This window comes from Entelurus aequoreus, linkage group LG22, assembly GCF_033978785.1.
Source record: "Entelurus aequoreus isolate RoL-2023_Sb linkage group LG22, RoL_Eaeq_v1.1, whole genome shotgun sequence".
NCBI classification, from domain to species: Eukaryota; Metazoa; Chordata; class Actinopteri; order Syngnathiformes; family Syngnathidae; genus Entelurus; species Entelurus aequoreus.
In genome coordinates this window covers 17,085,004-17,108,604 of record NC_084752.1, presented here as the reverse complement: position 1 = coordinate 17,108,604, position 23,601 = coordinate 17,085,004, and the positions used below count along the sequence as shown (strand labels likewise).

Here is a 23,601-nt window from a genome sequence, read left to right as displayed (position 1 = left end):
AATTCATTTCAGTAGGCCTTTAAGTATCCAATACCAAATAATTAAGGGTCCGTATTGGTCAAGCCCGTGCTGATACTTAAAATTATCAAGAGCATTGAAGGATAAAATGTTGATCCCAATTATAATCAGACAAGTACAAGGGATGGCGGTGTAACAATATCAAATATTAAATTTTTGTCCTACTATTAACTAAGATTTAAATCCTTTGGTGTTTGCCATTAAAGTCTTCCTGTATCCAGGGACTTATTTCCTGAGTATGAAAACAATAACAAAAACAACAAAAGGTTTTTTGATATGAAAAATATATAAATCTAACCTCTGCAGTATTGACTATATACTGATACTACACTTGGTATTGTTACTGTTGATATTTGTATCTATACGTCCACCTTTGTTTACAATTTAAGAGCTCTAGCTTACAGTTAGCGTATCCTCCTATGGGGTTTAGTAGGGCTGTAGCGATATCAAAATCTCACAGTACGATATTATCACGGTATTAAGTCCACGATACGATATTATTGTGGAATTGTCCAAAAAAGAAACTTGGTAAAAAGGCCATGTTGTGTAAAATGAAGTGGCAGGAATGTTTAAAATAAACATAATTACTGTAACTGAACACAAATATAATGCTCAAATGTACTAATCATATTTATTACTACAAACATGTATTTTTAGGTGCAACAATTTTGTGGAAGCATAAAGTAAATATCTGCCAATTTAACTTTTAATATTGTAAATACCTCAAAAATTGATGTTAAGCTTCACTGGCTTCAAATATATTTTCTAGGTGATGGGTTTATCAAGTAGCTTCTCATATTTTCCGCAGTGTGCAGAGTCTGCAGTCCCACTGGATGCTTTCCTTCCGTGGCGGTGCACCGTGACCCGCTCTGTGTTGCATTAGAAATGCTCAAGACGAAGGAAGCGCTTTAGTACCCAGACCTCGACAAAAGAGGTTATGTTTTCGCCAGGGTTTGTTTGTCTGTTTGTTAGCAACATAACTCAGACCTCAACAAAAGAGGTTATGTTTTCGCCAGGGTTTGTTTGTCTGTTTGTTAGCAACATAACTCAAAAATGGTATGGATGGACTTTGATGAAATGTTCAGGAAATGTCCATAAAAACAATTCCTCTTATCTACTACATTCACAGTTCTCCCACATGCTTTCTCCTTTTTTCCCTTTTACTGCGTTCCACTCCCGACCCACACCTTTTGGTCCTGCACTGTACAGAGGATTATGGGAAGTGTAGTTTATTTTTAAACCGGCCAAAGCAAAAGCACCAGAAAAAAACCTACACTCACTACATTTTTCTTTGTGGGGGGACATTAGCCTCTAGCGAGAATGCTACAGTGCATTGAGGATATACTTGTTAGCTTGTCGCACAACTCTATTCCAGTCTGAGGTTATATATCATAAAAAGTGACATCAGTGCCCACTCTAAAACTAGCGAATTGTCTTTCTCACCAGCAGACCCCTGAGCCTGAAGCGACCTTCCTCATCAGTGATAGTGTCCTCGCTGTAGAGGCTACAGTCTCCTTGGCCCACCGCTTCCACAGCAACATCCCTCTCAGCATCACCACTCAGAGACTGAACTGCCCCATAGCAGCTGGACATTAAAATTTAGAGTTAGATTATAATATATTTGGCATATCGAAGACAAACAGAACTTCATAGTACCTGTATGCAGTCTTAATGCCAGTGATATCAATACTGAGGAGTTGACCCTCTTCTACAGTAATCATCTGGGATGACGGCTCAAAGCGAAACTCTTTCATCATAGGTTTGAAGTAGTACTGACCAGGACTCTAGAGGGAAGAAAAACATTGTTTATGTCACGCAGAAAGCTTGAAATCACACAAGAAAACACTTAATGTGCCTCTAATGAATGCACCCCTGACGAGCAGGATGTAATTATAAATCAGTGGAGCTCTCGTTCTGATATTGAACAATAATTCTTGAATGTGTAACGGAGACTAGCACAAATCTCAGGGTGCCTCACGATACGATACAACATGCAAAACATGGCTTGATATGGTGAGACTTTGACAGGGATGAAACAAAAAAAATCTGTCTAGATTTTGCATCATAATTTAGCACATTTATCAAATGTAAAACTAATCCTACATTTAAAAACAAAATAAGGCACCGATAACTATTTTTTTCTGGTTTGGTTACTATCATTTCCATTGACAATGGTGCCTATATGGAACCGAGTTTGGATACCCATACCTACTCCTGGGTACACTGGCACATATGAGGGCTAATAAAAGGATTGAACCGCCCAGAGTGTTGGCTGTTTAAAAAAAACAACTTACTTTACAATACTCTGATGAATAAATATAAGAGCTGTGGAATAAAACTACTTCTATTTTTCTAAATCAAAGTTTTATTACATCAGTAAAGCACACAAGTAAGCCAAAGTGCCTCAACTCACTAATGACGAACAAAATACGTTTATAGCAGAGAAAAAGAAACCCGTTACATGGCCACTGCCAGAGCATATTATCCCTTCGTAAGGCTAAACATTGCGATAATTTGACATATGGTGACATTTGAAATCATCATCGTGAAAAAATGAGCTCCCTACCAGGTTGTTGAAGTTGAGGATGCCAGTGTCCTGAGTCAACAGGTTTGAGCGAAACTGTCCACCACTTAGAGACAGTAGGACGCCTGATAGCGGATGACCGTCCTCTGACTTTATCTACAACATGAGGAGATAAGGTTAACAGGTTCAATGGTCCCATTTGATTACTTCATTTAGCACCACAGGTTGCAATTCAGTAGTTTTTAAACTCAGTGATGAACAGTAGGCATAGCTAATATCAAGAGAGATCAAGATCAATAGAGAAGATAGTCAACTGCACTTAAGAGTCTGTCAACTAAATATCCACAAATATTGTCAAAATAATTTGCAACTGTTAGCAAAGTGAGCCATTTGTCAGAGATGCTGTCACACAAAGCCACTAAAACAGGCGTGTCCAAAGTGCGACCCGGGGGCCATTTGCGGCTCGCAGCTATTTGTTTAACGGCACGTAGCACATTTAAGAAATACTACTAAAAAAACACAAAACAAAAAAACAAAGAATTTGAATAAAAGAGCAAACAGGTGAAAAGTAACAAGAAAAAGTTACAAACTGCCATGCAAGCTGTTTTTTTATTTAAAGCTGCCATTGTTAAAAAAAAATCTGTTATCAATTATTGACTTATTCAAAACTCACATCAAATATTCCACTTTAAAAATTTTCTTGGGTTTACCAAAATATATATATATATATATATATATATATATATATATATATATATATATATATATATATATATATATATATATATACATATATATATATATATTATTAACCGATAGACCTGACATTGATCCAAAGATTTAAACATTGAATATTACTAATACAGAAAATAATATGGAACTTTTTTTTTTTAACATTTGGTATGACTGAGACCAAACTTGACGGGAGCCCTAAAGGTTAAACAAATATATATACCTGTAGATTGAATTGCTTTTGAAAACAAAAAAATATTAAAATGGCCCCCCCACCCGCTTTGACTTTTTAGTTTGTGGCTCAGTGGGAACATTTTGGACACCCCTGCACTAAAATGTGCGTATATAAATAAAACACAAGACTGTTTGAAACAATTTATCACATTTAGACAAAGAACACTGATTAATTAATGATGGCTAATTGCAGGTCCGACAACATCACTCTGCAGTAACAGAATGTTGTTTTTTTTACCAAAATTACAAAAAAAATTAAAAACTAATGTGACAGACTATGATGATGAGGTTAATGTTAAAGTGCTCAGGATAAAAACATCAGATAAGTACAGCAAAAAAAGCACAACAATAGTACCTTGAAGGTGATTCCAGCCAGAGCAAAGGCCTTGAAATCTCCCTGACTTCCTGCCACGTGACTAAGGACAAAACCTTCTCTGCTGGCACTTATGTCGTACTGTCGGTCGCTATGGAGTGGACCCACACTGCATGGATATACAGAAGTGGTGGATAAAAGGTGATTGGGATGTTCATATATCTTTACAAAGTATAATGCAGAGGAGAGAGATATAGGTTGAAAGCTGGAAAGAGTTAAATATATTGAGACAGCCCGAATCAAATTTCTACTTTTTCTGACAAATGTAAATGTTTGACAAGTATTGGTATATTTAATTAAATATCAGTCAAGAACCGTGACTGGCAGAGGAACAACACATCTACAGTTCAGACCGATAATACAATTGTATATAATCCTCATGCAACTAAAAACATAAAAACACAAAATAATTCTAGAGCCATTTCCCGTTAAAAAAAAGGCTTTCAATTTATTGTCCACAGTTCAAAATACCACATGAAACAGCCACTTAATTTAAGGCCTCAATATAACAACTGAATAGCTGCTACACGTGACCAAAGCTTTATCAGGTATGGATTCTGGATGTATTTTCTTTTTACTAGACATTTTGAGGACACGTACATTTGTTAGGATGCAAACACATCCATCAGATGTAACATCAAAATGCTCACTGTAGGTTTATAACTGTCAACTATCACTAAGCAGCGTCTTGTGACAAAGGGAAGTCATGGACAAAAAGTTTGTGATTGACTAAAATGTTTTTGCTTCAATAAATGTCCTGCTTCATTTTTTATTTCTCTGACCACCATTACATTTGCATATTTTTCCAGTAGATAATAATGATGTGATTTATTTAAAAAATACTGAGGTTTTGAAACACAGAAGCTAAAAAAGTCCCAAAACATTTCCTCATTCGTCAGGTCAACATTGAAAATGGGCTGACGTAAATCGACCAAAGATCACTGAAGTCACCACAAAACATCCCGGGAGGAGACATGAATGGATGCAACAAATCTAATGAGGATCCTTTCAAACAAATGTCAAAGTTACTAATGTGATTAGGAAAGATCATTTGACCGAGTACACGTCTGTACAGAATGTTTATCCAATTCATCACATAGCTTCAGTCACTCAGTGATTACAAAGTTGGAAAAGACAGACACTATAAATGAGGTATCCTCTGGGAAGGAATTCGGAGCCAGTTGTTTAGATGGTAATTTGTATGTGGTTAACATACACACAACTAAGATACAGTAACTGTGCTTAAAATCAACTAAACTATGCCCATTGTCCATGGTTGTGGCATGAAATGCTGCCAATGTCGTCATTTATATACCTGTATACCATGTACAGTACACTGAGTACAGTATAGCTTATATAGTGCCTTGTTTATGGAATATAACAAAATTCTTTATTGTAATCAAACATGAGTCATTAATTTGAATAATATTGTAGTGTTGATGTTCCCATCATGCCTCACTGCACATACTAATGAGGTAGATGTTATAGTTTAGTGCTAATTTCTTTGTGAGTGTATTTGTTGCACCAAGTTACTTCTTGTATGTCTTCCCTCATTCAGTAATGTATCCTTTGTGTTTATGTACCCTTTTTGATGATGTGCCTTGTTATGCGTGTGTTTGATTAATGTTCTGTGTCAGGACCTACCTGCTATATCTCCCTCTATGTAGAGCTAGCTCTTAGTAAGTCCATGCATCCATCCTTTTCTACCGCTTGTCCCTTTCGGGGTCATTGTTTTGTTTTTTTGCTTATGCAATAAACAGCATTTCCGTCCAAGCAAGCAAAAGTACCTCTGACCAATCTCTTGATGGCTCAAGATTGACACAATATATTTGCACTTTTGAAACAGCATTTCAATCAAAAATTATGACTGTTGTTGACCATGTATGCATATATGTATGTATGTACAGTATGTGTAACTGATGCCAACTGGAACGTTTGTTAACCTCACACCCTGACCAAAGAAGAGTTCACAGTGGACAACAAGCTAACAGTTTAGGCTTTAGGCTTGCAGCCTTGCGTTCTTGATTTTAAAGCTATAGATCCTTGTTCGAACTTCAAATGCATGACTACGTCGACGTTCATGGGTTAATAAATTTGTCTTTGTGGGAGCTCAAGTATGCTTTATTTGGGCCTGGCTCCCATATCACACAGACCCCGAATCCAACAAACTTTTGCTTGCTGGCTTGAAAAATTCTGATGTTTCTTCCTCAAGTTAAGTTTTGGGTTCCTGTACCTGTATGCTCCCATCTCATTAGTGGCCACAGTGATGAGTGGTGCAGCAGCTCCTCTCTCACTGATTGAGATCTCTACCCCTTGTAGCTCCGGAGATACTTTTCCTTCCAGGAAAAGCCCTGCACGGCCCATGATGTTCACCATGCGACCCGGACACGACTCTGCAAAATAAATTGAATAATGCAATTGCATGGGGATTTGAAAGTACACTAAATGGGAAACTTTTAACGGTGCTTAAAAAAGTGACTTCAATCACTGTGGATTACTGGATTGCAATTTGCATTAAGAAACATACCTCCTGTGATAGTGGCCTCTACTTCAGGGGGGTAGAAGAGCAGCTCCTTAGAGGAAGGAGTCACTGTAATCTTCTCCCCAGCCCTGTGGTTTGTTGAGAAAACACCAGACGGTAAAACTTCTTTAAACAAAGCTGTACTTTACAATTCTGTGAATTCAAAACAGTTGGAGGCCAAGAGGAGCTGATATAACCATGAAAATGATAACACTGAATTATTCAATTTCAAGAGGCAAATAACATTCATTATTAGACTATCAACAGGAACGTCAATTGTAATTTACCTAGCCCAGTAAGAGAACTCATAGTGGAAAGGGCCTGTCAGGTCGTCAGCCTTCTCTTGAATAGGGGGACTATCATTCTTGGAAGCCCCGTCTTCTTCGGCAGCTCGCCGCTCTCGTTCCTGGCGGCGCAGCTGAATCTCCTGCAGCTGCTGCTCCTGCCTTTGCTCCTGCAGACTCCGCAAAGGGCCAAGAACCAGTGCCGGTTCACTCTCAATGGACGATCTGACGGGCAACAGAGGTGAGAAGTAAAAGACAGACACGGGCACTGACACAATGATGATGCATAGCACGTTAGTCATTGTCTCGTTCATTCTGACAACTCTTACAGTGTAAATATCATCCATAAACGTATGTTTATATTATTTAAATGCATCTACTGTAAACGTTGACATATAAAATGTATTTATATATTATGCTTTACACGGTCCCTACATAAGGTATACATGCACATCTAGATCTAAACCAAGAGATGATACGTCTTTTTAAAATTATGAATTTGTTATACACTTTATTTAGGAAATCGCCACAATTTTTCAAAAATTATGAAACATTAAAAAAGAAAATCACCAAAATTCTGAAGTTGTTAATCCCATTGCATTTCTGTATTTTAAGTACCTTGTTGTTAAGTTGTTAACTCCACCCCTAAAATGGCTGCTTTTCAAGAATAGGCTAAATGTGTACCTCGGTTTATTGAAAGAAAATAGGAAAGTACAAACATCCACTGTCACAGCCGTCATTTCGTGCAATTTGTGCAGTGTTGGATAAAGGGGAGGAGTGGATGCGGAAGACTAAGAACATCTCAGGAAAACATTGATTGTTTAAGACAACCAAGGTCTATAAAGTGAGACAGATAAACCTTCAATATTTACTCTTCATTTTCTTGATACATTCCACATTTTCATCTTTTCATTTGCTTTAGTTAAATAGTAAAACTATGTCATTGTAAAGAGAATTAATGAACAACCAGTCTAAGTGTCATAAATCATTCATGTCGTTAGCCCTGCACTGTATTGACTAGATGTTGATTATTGAAGAGCATAAAATGATACTTGAATTTAAATAAGTCCATTGTGATCCTACCCTTGCATAAATGAATGGGCCTTACTTGATGGTAACTGTGACGTCTAGAATCTTGTCAGTGGTGATGAGCCCTGTCATGTGATGGCGCACCGCAGTAAGAGTCAGGATACTCGGTGCTGAGCTGTTTAGGCAAAATAATTAAAAATGTCACATGACTGAATTGGATGCAATAAAACCACATCTTGGTAGTTTACTTACGTATCATAAGTGTAAAAGTCCTGCTCAAACTGGTGGCACGAGCGAGGGGTGACTTTGTAAACACCTGGAGGTGACATTCGTAGTTCATTACTTTGATTAAGTAATATGTGATAAAATGTGCAGCAGCAGTGTTTATGGATCTAACTAAAGCATTTGACACAATTAATCAGAATATTTTAATACAAAAATTAGAACAGTATGGCATCAGAGGGTTGGTCTTAAACTGGATTACAAGTTACTTAACCAACAGGAAACAATACATGAAGCTAGGGAAACACATCTACAACGCTAAATATATCCTGTGGTGTACCCCAGGGATCAATACTAGGACCAAAAATTGTTCAATCTTTATATAAATAACATTTGTAAAGTTACAAAAGATTTAAAGTTAGTGTTATCCGCAGATGTTACAACAGTGTTTTGTTCAAGAGACAACACACAGAAGCTAATACAAATAAATTAAAAAGATGGTTAGACAAAAACAGACTATCCTTAAACCTCACTTAAACTAAAATAATGTTATTCAGTAACAGTAGAAAGGAAAGTCAAACACAAATACAAATAGAATAGAAATTGAAAGAGTAAATGAAATCAAGTTTCTCGGTATAATGATTGATGATAAAATGAGCTGGAAATCTCATATAAAAAATATACAACAAGGTGGCAAGAAACACGTCAATAATGAATAAAGCTAAACATGCATTGGACCAAAAATCACTTCATATTCTCTACTGCTTGCTAGTGTTACCATATCTGAGTTATTGTGAAGCAATATGGGGAAATAATTACAAAAGTACACTTCATTCATTAACCGTGTTACAAAAAAGTTCAGTTAGAATAATACATAATGTTGGATATAGAAAACATTCAAACCCTTTATTCATTGAATCGAAAATACTGAAATTCCACCACATAGTGAATTTGCAAACAGCTAAAATTATGCACAGAGCAAACTATAATCTGCTGCCCAAGAATATACAACAATTATTCTCAATAAAAGAGGAGAAATATAATCTTAGTGACACATGTAATTTAAAACATTTGTATGCACGTACAACACTTAAGACCTTTAGTATATCAGTATGTGGAATTCAAATATGGAATGGACTAAGGAAAGAAATCAAACAACGTACTAATATGATCAAATTCAAGAAACTCTTCAAACTTAAAGTGTTTACAAAGTACAAAGAAGAAGAACTACGATAAACATTCTGAATTTATTCCATCCATCCATTCAAATTCTAGATAATCTTATTTATCTCACCATATGAAATATAAAGTGCTTTTTACAAATAAAATCTATTATTATTATTATATAACTTACTTCACCAATTATTATTTGTTTATCTTTAATGTTATTGCTTATAGAGCAGACCTGGGCATTCTGCGGCCCGCGGGCCGCATCCGGCCCTTTGTACGTCCTTGTCCGGCCCGCGTGAGGCCAATTATAAATTACAAAATAAATTTTAAAAAGTATTTCGAGTGTGCAATACAACAGTGCTGCTTTTGTTTTGAAAAGCGTTATTTGTATTACTTCCGTGTGGACGTATGCTCGTGCGAGCAGCGGCAATCACAAATACAAAATAAATTTTAAAAAACATCTTTGTCGTGCGTGCAATACAACTGCTGCTTTTATTTTGAAAAGTGTTATATGTGCGTATGTCCTGTGAGGGAAGGCGCACAGCGGTTATCCCCGAGACGCTAAAAAGAGAAAAGTTGATGACGAATGGCGTGTTTAAAAAAATACATGGACTGCCAAGTAAAGGTAAAGCCGTGTGCTTATTTGTGGTACACATGTTGCTGTTTTTAAAGAATATAGTGTAACGACCTGCTGAAGTAGATGTTGTCTTCTTGAGTTGTGTAAATGAGGAGTGAGGAGACGTGCGTGTGGAAGGAACGAGATATGTTGAGCTGTGTTAGTATAGCTTGCTCAATAAAAGTTTAAAAATTGCGTCAGACTTGCTGTGCACTTCTTCTGGACGCTACAATTGGTGTCAGAAGTAAAACTTTGCGCATACTGCGCTGCTTGTGTGCTACGTCATCGGGAGGTACGTGCCACGTGAGGAGCTCGTCGCAAAGAGAGAGAGAGAGACAGCGTTTACAGGTGCAGCCACGCTGCTTGCCACGGGGGGAATTCCGCCCTCAATGAAGACTCCCAGGTTTGATGGCAAGGCGAACTGGGAGGCATTTCATCCCACTTGTGACATCAATTGTAGCGTCCAGAAGAAGTGCACACCAAGTCTGACGTTCTTTTTAAACTTTTATTGAGCATGCTATACTAACACAGCTCAACTTATCTCGTTCTTTCCAAAAGGAAAACCAATCCTCACTCCTCATTTCCGCACCAGCAACGCTTCTTCCTTCGCCAATCACCTTACAGACGTGCTCCGTTCACAACAAAGAGGATGCCGGATGAAGTGACAGAAATTGAAATTTTTGTATTGTAATATACATCAGGAAGTGTTGTGTAAGAAAGTGTTAAAATAAAACCATCAAAAGCCATCTGCTTTTGTATAAAGATAAGTTAGGTTAAATGAAAATATTATCTATCCTACGGTATATCAAAAATAATTTGTGCAAAACTTAATTGAAATATTGTCGTGTGGCCCTCCAGCAGTGCTCGGGTTGCTCATGCGGCCCCCGGTAAAAATTAATTGCCCACCCCTGTTATAGAGTATATTGTGAATAAATTGAGAACAGTAAGTGAACAAAAGTGTTAGCAACTGCTATGTAAAAGAAAAGGGGTGGGATTAAATGAGCTCTGCTTTTTCCTACTCCTTTTCGAACATGTTGAATAGAGAAACTGAAAATTGTGATGTACCGGTAAATGTAAACAATCAAATGCAGATACTTTTTCTTATGCCTTCTGATCTCTCTCTCTCTCTCTCTCTCTCTCTCTCTCTCTCTCTCTCTCTCTCTCTCTCTCTCTCTCTCTCTCTCTCTCTCTATCTCTCTCTCTCTCTCGCTCTCTCTCTTGCTCGCTCTCTCTCTCTTGCTCGCTCTCTCTCTCTCTCTCTCTCTCTCCCTCCCTGGCGTGGCGAAGTTGATAGAGTGGCTGTGCCAGCAATCGGAGTGTTGCTGGTTACTGGGGTTCAATTCCCACCTTCTACCTTCCTAGTCACGTCCGTTGTGTCCTTGGGCAAGACACTTCACCCTTTGCCTCTGTTGGCTGCTGGTTAGCGCCTTGCATGGCAGCTCCCGCCATCAGTGTGTGAATGTGTGTGTGAATGGGTAAATGTGGAAATACTGTCAAAGCGCTTTGAGTACCTTGAAGGTAGAAAAGCGCTATACAAGTATAACCCATTTATTTATTTATTTACTTGATGTCCATATCGATTATTACAATTTGAGTGACATGAGAAAACATAATAATAATAATAATAATAATCGTACCAGGTTTGGAGAGGCAGAAGCGGTTGACTCCCTTAGAGAGATTGTATATGCCTACATTCTCAGGTTTGCTGCCATCTTGGAAGAACTCCTGCAAAGAAACACATTAAATGTAAATGTAAGAATGTGTAATTGAAGAGGTTTACCTGCAACACATCCACCCACTATGAGTTAGTAGTTACTGACCAGAGTGATGGCGTGGGACAGGGAGCAGCGTAGAATGTAGCCGATCTGTCGGAATTCCACTCCCAATATGTCCGAGTCCAGGACCTCAACTTCCAGGGATTTATGTTTCCAACACCACTCTTCGTGAGAGATGCTCACTGCAGCAAGTAAAAGAAAAAAATATGTAAAAAAACAAAAGCATAAAAGTACTGTGGGGCCAGTCAATTCAGAGCTTTAAAGGGGCTGTTTACACATATGTCTACTTTCCAATGTATTTTACACAGTTTATCCCGCCCTCTTCTGGCTTCTAGGACATAATGACGTAACTATGTACGTGCATAACACATGCATTATCTTTGGGTGTTGTTAGCTAATAATAGCGTTTTGGATAGTTGGTTTTTTAACACCACTGTGTTCTTTTAAACCACTAATGGTAAGGCAAGCTAGCCAATGGTATTCTTGTTATATTTTTTGCTTTGAAAAATGTAACTGTGAGCAAGTTAGAAACAGCCCCTTTAAAACAAACAATACAATCTTATAATACATTGTAAAACAAGGTAGCCAGTGCAGGGAGGCAAGAATTGCAGTGATGCACTTCTTTTTCTGGATCCTTTTAAAAGCTGTACTCCTGAGTTATGGACTAACTGTAGTAGTGCATGGTGACCTATTCCAGTATAAAGTGCATTACAGTGTTACACATTCAGACGTAATAAAAGCTTATTCAAAATGTCAAAAAGATAAAAACAATTAGATTTTATACGAAAGCCAAGGATTATAAAGAATTGATTTTGCGATAGTGTTAATTATAATATTCTCCCAGCTTAAAATAGCTGTCTGTAGTAATTCCATGGCTGGTGGCTGCGGGACACATAATTCAAATCCAGCAGGGTACCTGTGTGACTTAACATAACCTCAGTCTCCCCCTCATTGATCTTGACAAAAAAGTTTGAGCCAACCAAGCCTTGACGTGATTTAAACATTGTGTCAAGTATATTTAGCGGTCATCTGCATAAAAATGAATTGAGAGGGAGAAGATAGAGCAACAGGTTGGGCCAAAGAATTGACCATTGGGGGACTCCACATGGGAGTGGGGCAGTGGACAAAGTGTAGTCTCCAAGTTTAACAAAAAGGCACCCCTGACACCCACACGGTATTCCAATCCAGATAAACAAAAAGTTGTGTGGCCAACTGTTTCGAAAGCGGCAGTCAGGTCTAAAACACTAAAATGGCTGGACCACAAGAATCAGTCTCAAAAACAAATAATTAAAAACCTTAAGAAATGCAGACTCACTTGTCGTCCAGAAAGTGTGTTTGGGCTAAGTATAAAGTTGAAAGACTGCCCCGCAGCCTCTCTTTTTAAAATGTCACATTGAATGTTGGAATTCTTGTTTATGACTCAAAAGACCACAGCTCCCCAGTGTGGCAGTACTTATGCAGTCCCAAACTATGACGCTACCACCACAAGGCTTGACTTTGGGCAAGCCACAAATGATCTTTGTGCTCACTTGCGTGGCAGTTATTTAGACAAAAATCGCTTTTTTTGGATCATTTTCATGAACAAGTACATGTATACTGATATACAAGCTGTACACTGACTACACCTAAGCATATCCAAGTTTAATTTCTATATTGTTGTTCCTTGAGAAGACAATAAAAGGTTACTGTTCTGTGGTTTATCAAGAAATAACCACACCAGATGTCTGATGATCAACATACAAGTAGTTTCTGACCTTTGTATTTCCCAGGTAGAACGTTGTCAAAAGAGAAGCTCAGGACGTCACTGCTGCCAGACAAAGGCACAACCCTTCTCTCTCCTTGACGGCTTACTGCTTGAAGTGTTACTGACAGGTCATCACAGGAAGCTACAGGTCAGCAAGACAACATTTGGTCAAGTCGGGTCAAAACTACAGTATATAAGGCAGCCATTGCTTCAGATATTACACCAAGTAAATGATAATTAGGCAGACATTACCTAAACAGTAAACCTTTCCAGAGACAGAGGCCATGAATTGGATAAAGAGTAGGTCTGTGATGGGCTTGTCCACAACTGAAAACTCCAGAGAAGGAGGCTGCAAAGCCAGGCCTGCTTTTACATCTGCCTCAGGGAGAGACACCTGCACAAACAGAGGACTTATCAACAAGTGTAAAGTATGTGTTCATTGAATGAGATAAAACGTTTTCATAAAAAAAAAAAATGTTCAAGTATTAATTTTAAGGGCTGTCGTACATGGACACTATAGTCTCCAGGTTTAGCCTGAAAACAGAAAGCTCCCTGGATGTCCGAGTCAATGACACGTCCTGAAGTTTTGTCTTGGCCCTGGTGTGTCAAGGTGATCTTGTAGCGACCCTGCTGCTTCATGCCCTCAGGCAAGCGGCTGATGGCGATTTGTCCACAAACACTGAACCTGCATAAAAACAGCATACGTTCATGAAGATCAATATGTACTCTCCAAACAAAATTAGGTGAACGTACACAATCTACAGAAACAAGATCTAATATAAACACAAAAAGGCCTCTGAAAAGAAAGTGATGCGTAGGTTTGCCTCACATCATGCATGTTAGTTTAAAAAAAATCTGATTCACATGAGTTAGTTCAATAAAAAGGTTGCATGCCTTGAGAAAAATGCAAATTTAGGGAATTGTTTTGCTATTTTGAGTCATTATGGTCCACTTCCAGATCAAAATGGTAGCATATGTTGTACTGTAGGAGAAGTAGAATACAGCAAAGTAGATTTTATGAATACTGTGCGAGCAGCGATCCCTTACATTGTAATTTTGCACCACAGTAGAGAAAAAACATCCTTGTTTGGGCATGTTCCCTCTTAAAGAGGATCGATACTATGGATGCAGTACCAGGCCCTTAGATAAGAGCTGTCCTGTCCAAGTCTGAGCATAAACTAATGAGGAATGCTCGGATAAGGTGAGAGGTTTAAGACAATCCAAACAGTCCAGTTGTGTGCGATTCAATGCCCACTGAAAATACAGTGACCTGGATGAATGTGAATATTCACAGGAAATTGCATAAATGGTTTTGGCTTAGTTGTAACGCAGAAGGACCTTCCTGACGCAACTTTGACCAGAAAACAAACCAATGGCTTCTGCAATTAAAAGCAAATAGCCTGCTGTATAACAGGCTCATCATTTTTAGTAGTCCCAAATGGGGTGTTATGGTAGCGATTCCAATCATCCATGAGAGAGGTCGGCCGATACCAATAGCAATACCGATCACATGTATTAACTGTAAATGTTTCTATTTATAGTGAGTGCTAAACAATATCAGCACAATATTTAAACTACTTTCATAGTCTCTTTTATTACATAGAATTGTTTGAGCAAAACAAAGTCAACATGTTGTACACAATAACGAACCATAATTAAAAAACACTATCGACTACTTATAAAAAAACCTTTGTTTTTTGCTCTCAAAAGTCTACCTGTATCCGGGGAATAATTTCCCAAGTCTGTAAACATAAACACAAATTATGTGTGATGTAATCACTCCATTATCGATAATGTACTGATACTACCTTTGGTATCGACACCACCAATTTATGGATCAATCCGCCCTCCTCATATGTGTTGTATACCAACTGTGACAATGCTGACACACCAGCAGATGTTATAATATTCTCTTTCTAGACTTTTGTTAATTTCCTGCTGTTTAGTTCACAGGCAACACAGTTCCATCTACACTTCTTAAAGTTTACAAAGCACTTATTTTTTGTAGATTTCAAAACTAGCTTAGTGGTTAGATTTCCTAGGAGCATGCCTGCTACTGACCTGCTCTCAGTGTGTAACATGTTTAAATGCTACCTAATAATGATAATTTAGATAATAAGAAATGCAGTTTCTTTGCCGTGATGAAGGTGATGATTATTAGCTTAAAGGAGCAGCTCCACACTCTGTACGGAGACACATAATTAGCTGCTAACCGCTTGTCAGCCGGGGACTAAAAATAAATACAATGTCAGCCGAGAACTCTGCGTTTGTGATCGGCATTGAAAGGCATTAATCGACAACGGCAAATTACTTGTTTCTTTGGATCTCATTAGATTGTGAGAGTCTACATAATAAAGCGGTTTAAAGGTACACTGCAATCAAGTGAAAATAAACATTTTAAAATAGGAGCTTTTCAGTGTGTACTAAACATACTCATAAAGGAACATTTGTTTAAGCAGACGGACGCACCCTGCTGTAATGATGTCAGGAAGTTGTGGCGTGTTGGGGGCGATTTTGACCGTTATTGGCTCGAAGAACATGAGCTCCTTGTGGACACGGATTGTGTAAGTACCAGCTGTCATGTTCTCAAGCCTGTAAGAACCATCCTCTTTGCTGACAACTGTCGGGATAGAAAAGCGATGAATCACTTTATGCACAATAACTTTTGAAAACAAAGTTTGTACCCATAATTATCTACTTGGGTCACCTTTGATCAGATTATTGAGGGAGACTGTGGCATCATCTACTCCCTCCCCATCCACACTGTTCAGAACTCGTCCAGTCACAGAGAAACCCATAACGCGAAAGATGGGCTATATAAATGACAAAGTGTTATGTTATCATTACTAATAGAACAGTAATCTGACATTAAAAAGTAGATATGTTATTAGACATTATACCTCTAGGGTCAAACTGCTGTGCTCCACCTTGAAATTCATTCTGGAAGGAGCGACATCAAAAGTGATCCTTTCTCCTCTGTAGAAGGGCACCTGAAGAAAATAGGTTAACTTATGAGATATAAGTACAAATTTAAATGCTTTAACCAGGATTGCTATACACAGCAAGCGTACCACAGTGTACTCGCCACTAGCCAGTGAAGGAAAGTTGAAGGTGCCATCCTCACTGGAGAGAGCACTGCACAGGTAGACAAGAGAGCTGTCCCCAGAATCGGCACCCTCCACTGGAGAAAAATTGCAGCCCTTCACATCCTGGGGAACCAAGGAAACACAGCAATTACAAAGTTGTTAATCAACACATTATGCAAGCATGAACATGTTGACATCTGCCTGTTTCTGGAGAAATAATGTTGGTTCACCTCTCTTTTCACTGCGGCCGAATAAAGCAGGAAGGTGACCTCTTTCATGGGCTCTCCATCACTGCGGACCTCCCCTGAGACGTCGTAGCCTCCGACCACCAGATGGTCAGCGGCCGGCGCATTGGCATTTGATATGTACACTGAGGTAGCGCTCTGTGAGAAGAAGGCAAAAGGTCACCAGCAACTACAAGGAAGGTCATAGTGATTAGGTATGTAGGTATTGCTGACCAGGAACCTTGTAGGCTGTTTTTACACTGACAAACTGATGCCGGATAAAGCCTCTGTGCTCATTCAAATAAGGGGTGCAATGACATTGTCGACAACACGCTACAATAAAAATTTTCCGTGACGTCAATGCTTGTGTATTTCCGAACGGAAACAAACATGTGCAAGTTAGCGTGAGCCGTGACCCGCAGCAACAGTATAGGAAGATCATTATTAACACAAAATGCACTTTTTTTTATTGCAGAAGTAGATAGCTTTGGTGTTGTTTTGTTTTTATTGCTGCTATTGACTGTCCTTTGTTTACATACAAATTGATACTTTGTTTTTATCAGCACATTGCCCGTCCTTGCTTTAAAATGGACAAAAATTTTGAATTATTATGTTATATAATACATTTATCAAAAGTCAAAGAAATTTGATTGCCATTTTCACTGGGTATTTTAGTACCCAAGAGAACCAAATTCCGTTTTCCAATCAGTAACTACAATGCAAATAAAAACAAGCATACAATAGTACAAGAAATCTGCGTTCAAAGAACTCCGGCTTATTAGTGATTCCCAGAGCCAAAAAAAAGTCTGCGGGCTATAGAGCGTTTTCTATTCGGGCTCCAGTACTCTGGAATGCCCTCCCGGTAACAGTTAGAGATGCTACCTCAGTAGAAGCATTTAAGTCCCATCTTAAAACTCATTTGTATAATCTAGCCTTTAAATAGACCCCCCTTTTTTAGACCAGTTGATCTGCCGTTTCTTTTCTTCTCTCCTCTTCTCCCCTGTCCCTTGCGAGGGGGAGTTGCATAGGTCCGGTGGCCATGGATGAAGTGCTGGCTGTCCAGAGTCGGGACCCCGGGTGGACCACTAGCCTGTGCATCGGTTGGGGACATCTCTGCGCTGCTGACCCGTCTCCGCTCGGGATGGTTTCCTGTTGGCCCCGCTGTGGACTGGACTCCCGCTGATGTGTTGGATCCACTGTGGACTGGCCTTTCACAATGTTATGTCAGACCCACTCGACATCCATTGCTTTCGGTCTCCCCTAGAGGGGGGGGGGGTTACCCACATATGCGGTCCTCTCCAAGGTTTCTCATAGTCATTCACCGACGTCCCACTGGGGTGAGTTTTTCCTTGCCCGTATGTGGGCTCTGTACAGAGGATGTCGTTGTGGCTTGTACAGCCCTTTGAGACACTTGTGATTTAGGGCTATATAAATAAACATTGATTGATTGATAGTATACAGTGGTCTTCCGCCACATCGCGCTTCAAATTTTGTGGCTTTATCACAGATTTATTAACATTTTTTGAAAGCATACTTAACATTTTTGGCCCAAACCAGCACTTTTCAATTATTTTCTGTTACACCCTGGAAGTAGAAGATTATGCACCCCTCAATCTCCATTGCCACTATAAATTGTGAAATGTGTCTAAAATTGTTGTAAGTACACATCTGCATAACATTGCATACTTATTAACATTATAGACAACAAAAAGAGGGAATTAAAAACAAGACTTACAACAAAGATACAGATAACGCATGACCCCCTGGCATTATACCGCGCTCTCCAGGCCCCCCATGGGAGCCCGCCCTATTATTTGAGAAGAGCTGGCCTAAACTAAGCATTTTCATGCATAAAATAGCTAGCTAAATACTAAAATAGCTAGTTAAATAATCCTAATTTTTTAAATAGTCGTTGACTATCAAAGTATCCTTTGGTTGCAGCCCTAATTTAAATAATGCAATATGACTTGAAATAAGACATTTCCAACCATTTGCCACAAAAATAATTACAATTGAGAATTTTCACAAATGAGGATTCTCAATCTCTCTGGGGACAATGTAATCTCTATTGGTGTTGACCATAATATAACACTTTTACTTGGAAAATCCCCCCAAAAATAAAAAATAAAGTATTTTGTAGGTTGGTTTTGGAAATGCACTTTTTATGTCCCCGAGTCTTCACACACAGGAAATTTAGAATTTACGACAAAACGCAATTTCATTACAGACCTTTAAATCATACATAAAGTGAGGCATGTTTTATTGTCTGAATGCATCAGTTAAACATGACTGAAAGCTACAAACCTGTTCCAAAATCCAGGAAGGATGGGACGCAATGATGTCATAGGTTCCAGGGAGCACTTTGTGAAAGGTGTAGCTGTTGTTATAAGGACGGCGACCCAAGGTGGAACAATTAAGATCAGTTCATGGTCATCAGAATAAAAGCATGACTGGTCAAAAATTTTAAACTACGGTACTTACGTTCCTCCGGGCTGTGTGATGACACTCTGGATTTTCTCGTCTGTTCCTGATCGGCTCAATTTCACTTCTACTCCAGCTGGGCCAAGGAGATGGCCTTTACTTAGGACCTGTAAATGAAAAGATCCCCAGGAGAATACATTTGGATTATAATTATATTTTACAAGTAGTGAATTATGTTATTGTTGATCGACACATTGAGGTTGAAATATTGCCTTTATTTTTAAAAAGTGTAAAAAATACTGCATGAAGAAAGAAAAGATAAAGAAATCTCACCGTCCCAGACACTGAAAAGCCAGTGAAAACAAAGTTGATGTCCTCTTCTTTTGTACATATGTCTGTGACTCCATCCACATGGAGATCTACACTGGTAGGCTCTGGCAAATTTTAAAGAAACCAAAACCATAATAAGATTTACAGTACGCATACAAAGATGAGTGTACAGTCGTCCCGTGCCATATCGCGCTTCGAAGTTAGAGGCTTTACTCTGTTGCAGATTTTTTTAGGCATATTCTACATATCGATCTATCCATCTTCTACCGCTTGACCCTCTCGTGGTTGCAGGGCAGCTGGAGCCTATCCCAACTGCACTCTGGCGGAAGGCAGGGTACATCCTGGACAAGTCGCCACCTCATCGCAGGGCCAATACATAGACAGACAAGCTTTCACACTTACATTCACAAACTAGGGCCAAATTAGTGTTGCCAATCTATCCCCAAGTACATGTATTTTGGACTAAATTGTGCAATGAAGTTATAAAAATAGCTAAATGAAATAAATATATTAAATATACGGCAGTAGAGGTGGGGGAAATAATGCATTTTTAAATGCTTTATAGAATCGATTAGTAAACGTCAATAATCTATCATTTATTTTTGTAAATAAAGTCATGCAGACAATTCAAACAATTGTCTGATTGCAGCGAGCCACCTTACCGAGAGATCCGACCAGCTCCTTCATTATAGGGCACTTATGTTCCAGTTTTGCACACACTTTCATTAATTCAATCACTGTGGGAATTAGTTTAACTGTTTCTTATTACAAATAGATTTTTTAATCTAGCAAGTGATAAACACGTATTTAGTGAAACGAAAAGAAATGTAAAACTGCATGAATTAAAGATGCATCAATAATCGATTTTTAATCGAATCGTAGCTCCTGAATCGCAATTGTGATCGAATTGTGAGGTGCCCAAAGATTTGCACCTCTATACAGCAGTATTGGCAACCAGATGAGACCAAACCGATCCAATTTGTCTCTGAACAGCGTTGAAACGCGCACGTCAACTGTCTAATTAAAACTTATGTCCGTTTCTTGTTTCGGGACAAAGCGGGAACAGCAACATGTAACGATATATCAACTCTTTAATCTTCAAATTGCACAATTGTTGTTCTACAAAGCTCAGACTTCCTGTTCTTGTTTACGGCGCTAAGCCTTCTGGGTAGTATAGTATGTAAACATTTACATACTTGTTTACATGTATTTATATAACCTTTAATTTATCCAGAGTAAGACAATTAAGAACAGATTTTCATTTTCAATGCTGACGTAGAAAAGAGGCAGCATACACATGACAGAAATGTTGAAGGGTGACGGAAATCTCTCGTTATCTCTCATATACAAACAAAAATGACCACTATAGCTTAATCACAAAAAAAAATTACAAATGCTCTTAACGAGCGGGGATAAATGTGCTGTAACACAAATGAATGTTTAAGATGGACAAACATTTTAAGCATAAAACATACATGGAGAATGTCTGCAACTTGTAAAATAAGGAAGCCTTTGGCGGTGTTTTAATTATTATACTATTATTAGTTATTTTTATCATTATTTTTATTTGACAATGAGCTCTGACTCTGAGTATGTGATTTTACCATCTTGTGTCTACTTTTAACTTTAAAGCCTTTGTGGTATGAATACAGTATTTGTTTTCCAAAGTTTGTTATAATCATGTACTTTTTGAGGGTACCATTAAAAGGAATAAAATCAAAAGTTGATTCAATGTTATTAAAATTTTAAAAAAGCCTCAAAACATTGCAACTTTTGCTGCAACTTTCTGAAAAGGGACTGTATTTTGGATTAAACAAGTGTGATTGTAAGTTTTATATTGTTAAAAGCATTATTTAGAAGGTCGAAAACAATGGTTTTATGCTCTAACTAATGAAAATCATTATTATTAATTCCAACTTCACAGAAATTAATTTACCAAGGTCAGGCCTGGCACCAATTAAAAGCGATACAAAGAGGGTTTACTGTAATAAATAAAAATGCAGCTCATACCAAAGCTCCAGCCGAGGGGAGGTTCAATCTTTAAAACAAAGTCCCCCTGGACAGAGGAAAAAAGATGTGTACATTAGTATGATCGATAAAAAAAATTAAATATTTGATATTCCATACCTTGTCATAAAGAGGGATCATAAAGTAGCCATTGATTGGAGCACAGTCAGTCTGATATTTTAAAGAGCCTTGCTTGGTGTAGAGTTTGATCTGTGAATAAAACACACAATTTAAAAAAATATATTGTAATCAATATTAGAGCTAGGTGGTTGAAAACAAATGTATTGATGTTATTTGGTTATTCTTAAATTCTGATCTTTTGTAGGAGTAGGAAAAATGTGGATGCCTCATTTATTGCCAAATGAGTTGAGATTCACAGAACAAGAGAGATTGAATTTTTTGGGTGTTATTACTGATGAAAATATGTCATGGAAAACACAAATCATTTGTATAAGGGTTAAAATATTGCTCTTTTACATAAGATAAAGGAATTGCCAAGTTAAAAAAAAGCATTGTATATTTTGAACAATTCACTGAATGTTCCATATCTGACAATGCATTGAAGAGTGGGGTAGTGCCTATGAAACATTCTTAAATCCAATCTTTCTTTTACAGAAGGGAGCTGTACGAGTTAGTAATGGAAATGGATACAGAAAACCCACAAACCCAATAACCAAACAGTTAAATTTAAAGAAGTTTTACGAACTGGCAGAGTACAATATTAAAAAAATGATGTGTGAAACACATAGAAAAATTAATAATAACCTAAACGAAACATAGATTTTTTTTAAATTTAGTTTTAAAACAGTGGCAATGGAAAGATGCGTCTCAATAAAGGGTGTTAAAAAATTAACAAACTCGACAGTGGAACAAAACAATTTAAAAATAGTTTTCTGTATTTAAAATATGTAAAAGTCATGGTGATGAAACAAGACTGAGTGAGATGTTTTTGTTTATTTTATCCTTAATAGTCTTCTGAGAGCTCATCATGTGTGCATAGATCAGGGGTGTCAAACTCATTTTAGATCGAGGGCCACATGGAGAAAAATCTACTCCCAAGTGGGCCGGACTGGTGAAATCACGGCACGGTAACTTAAAAATAAAGACAACTTCAGATTATTTTCTTCGTTTAAAAATAGAACAAGCACATTCTGAAAATGTACAAATCATAATGTTGTTGGGTTATTTTTTTACACTTACATGTTGCGATTAATAGTATTCTATCTTTATTTGTTGTTATGTATACTTTCTGAATAAATGATCTGATAATGTTCATCAGTCGACTCAATGGTGTTAATTTTCAATCTATGAAGATAAAAAAATAATATCAAAATCAAAATACAGGATGTTATTTATGTAGTTTGTTCATTTTCCTCGACTGGTGCACTAACACCATGTGGGTTATTTGTAATATCTAGCATCATCTACAAAGATACAAAGAATTGTTATTGTGACATCTAGTGGACACATTTACGACATTCAAAAATGTTGGCTAATTTTTATACTTAGCAAACTCATTCCGCGGGCCGGATAAAACCTGGCCCCAGGCCATACGTTTGACACCTCTGGCATAGATAGATAGATAGATATACACTGTATTGCTAAAAGTATTTGGCCACCCATCCAAATGATCAGAATCCCTTGACCTGGCCACAGGTGTATAAAATCAAGCACTTAGGCATGGAGACTCTTTCTACAAACATTTGTGAAAGAATGGGCCGCTCTCAGGAGCTCAGTGATTTCCAGCGTGGAACTGTCATAGGATGCCACCTGTGCAACAAATCCAGTCGTGAAATCGCCTCGCTCCTAACTATTCCAAAGTCAACTGTCGGCTTTATTATAAGAAAATGGAAGAGTTTGGGAACAACAGCAACTCAGCCACCAAGTGGTAGGCCACGTAAACTGACAGAGAGGGGTCAGCGGATGCTGAAACGCATTGTGCAGAAAATCTTTGCACTGTCAGTTGCTACAGAGCTCCAAACTTCATGTGACTTTCCAATTAGCCCACGTACAGTACGCAGAGAGCTTCATGGAATGGGTTTCCATGGCCGAGCAGTTGTATCTAAGCCATACATCACCAAGTCCAATGCAAAGCGTCGGATGCAGTGGTGTAAAGCTCGTCGCCACTGGACTCTAGAGCAGTAGAGACGCGTTCTCTGGAGTGACGAATCCCGCTTTTCCATCTTGCAATCTGATGGACGAGTCTGGGTTTGGAGGTTGCCAGGGGAACAGTATATTTCGGACTGCATTGTGCCGAGTGTGAAATTTGGTGGAGGAGTAATTATGGTATG

The 23,601-nt window shown here is 38.1% G+C and overlaps 1 protein-coding gene across 1 annotated transcript in view; it reads right to left on the bottom strand.

The window, feature by feature from the left end:
- nomo (nodal modulator) overlaps positions 1 to 23,601 on the bottom strand; it is a 32,983-nt gene that overhangs the window by 8,232 nt on the left and 1,150 nt on the right. Inside the window, exons 2-25 of the mRNA XM_062032757.1 lie at positions 21,431 to 21,520; positions 21,314 to 21,359; positions 19,307 to 19,407; positions 19,034 to 19,140; positions 18,857 to 18,929; positions 16,559 to 16,711; positions 16,314 to 16,451; positions 16,143 to 16,232; positions 15,950 to 16,055; positions 15,712 to 15,862; positions 13,750 to 13,927; positions 13,495 to 13,636; positions 13,253 to 13,384; positions 11,544 to 11,680; positions 11,361 to 11,448; positions 7,968 to 8,031; positions 7,795 to 7,890; positions 6,690 to 6,911; positions 6,409 to 6,491; positions 6,115 to 6,274; positions 3,864 to 3,990; positions 2,585 to 2,698; positions 1,675 to 1,802; positions 1,462 to 1,603 (exon numbers count right to left, since the gene is read on the bottom strand). Coding sequence (XP_061888741.1) covers positions 1,462 to 1,603; positions 1,675 to 1,802; positions 2,585 to 2,698; positions 3,864 to 3,990; positions 6,115 to 6,274; positions 6,409 to 6,491; positions 6,690 to 6,911; positions 7,795 to 7,890; positions 7,968 to 8,031; positions 11,361 to 11,448; positions 11,544 to 11,680; positions 13,253 to 13,384; positions 13,495 to 13,636; positions 13,750 to 13,927; positions 15,712 to 15,862; positions 15,950 to 16,055; positions 16,143 to 16,232; positions 16,314 to 16,451; positions 16,559 to 16,711; positions 18,857 to 18,929; positions 19,034 to 19,140; positions 19,307 to 19,407; positions 21,314 to 21,359; positions 21,431 to 21,520 — 2,868 coding nt within the window. The remainder of the gene's footprint in view (positions 1 to 1,461; positions 1,604 to 1,674; positions 1,803 to 2,584; positions 2,699 to 3,863; positions 3,991 to 6,114; positions 6,275 to 6,408; positions 6,492 to 6,689; positions 6,912 to 7,794; positions 7,891 to 7,967; positions 8,032 to 11,360; positions 11,449 to 11,543; positions 11,681 to 13,252; positions 13,385 to 13,494; positions 13,637 to 13,749; positions 13,928 to 15,711; positions 15,863 to 15,949; positions 16,056 to 16,142; positions 16,233 to 16,313; positions 16,452 to 16,558; positions 16,712 to 18,856; positions 18,930 to 19,033; positions 19,141 to 19,306; positions 19,408 to 21,313; positions 21,360 to 21,430; positions 21,521 to 23,601) is intronic.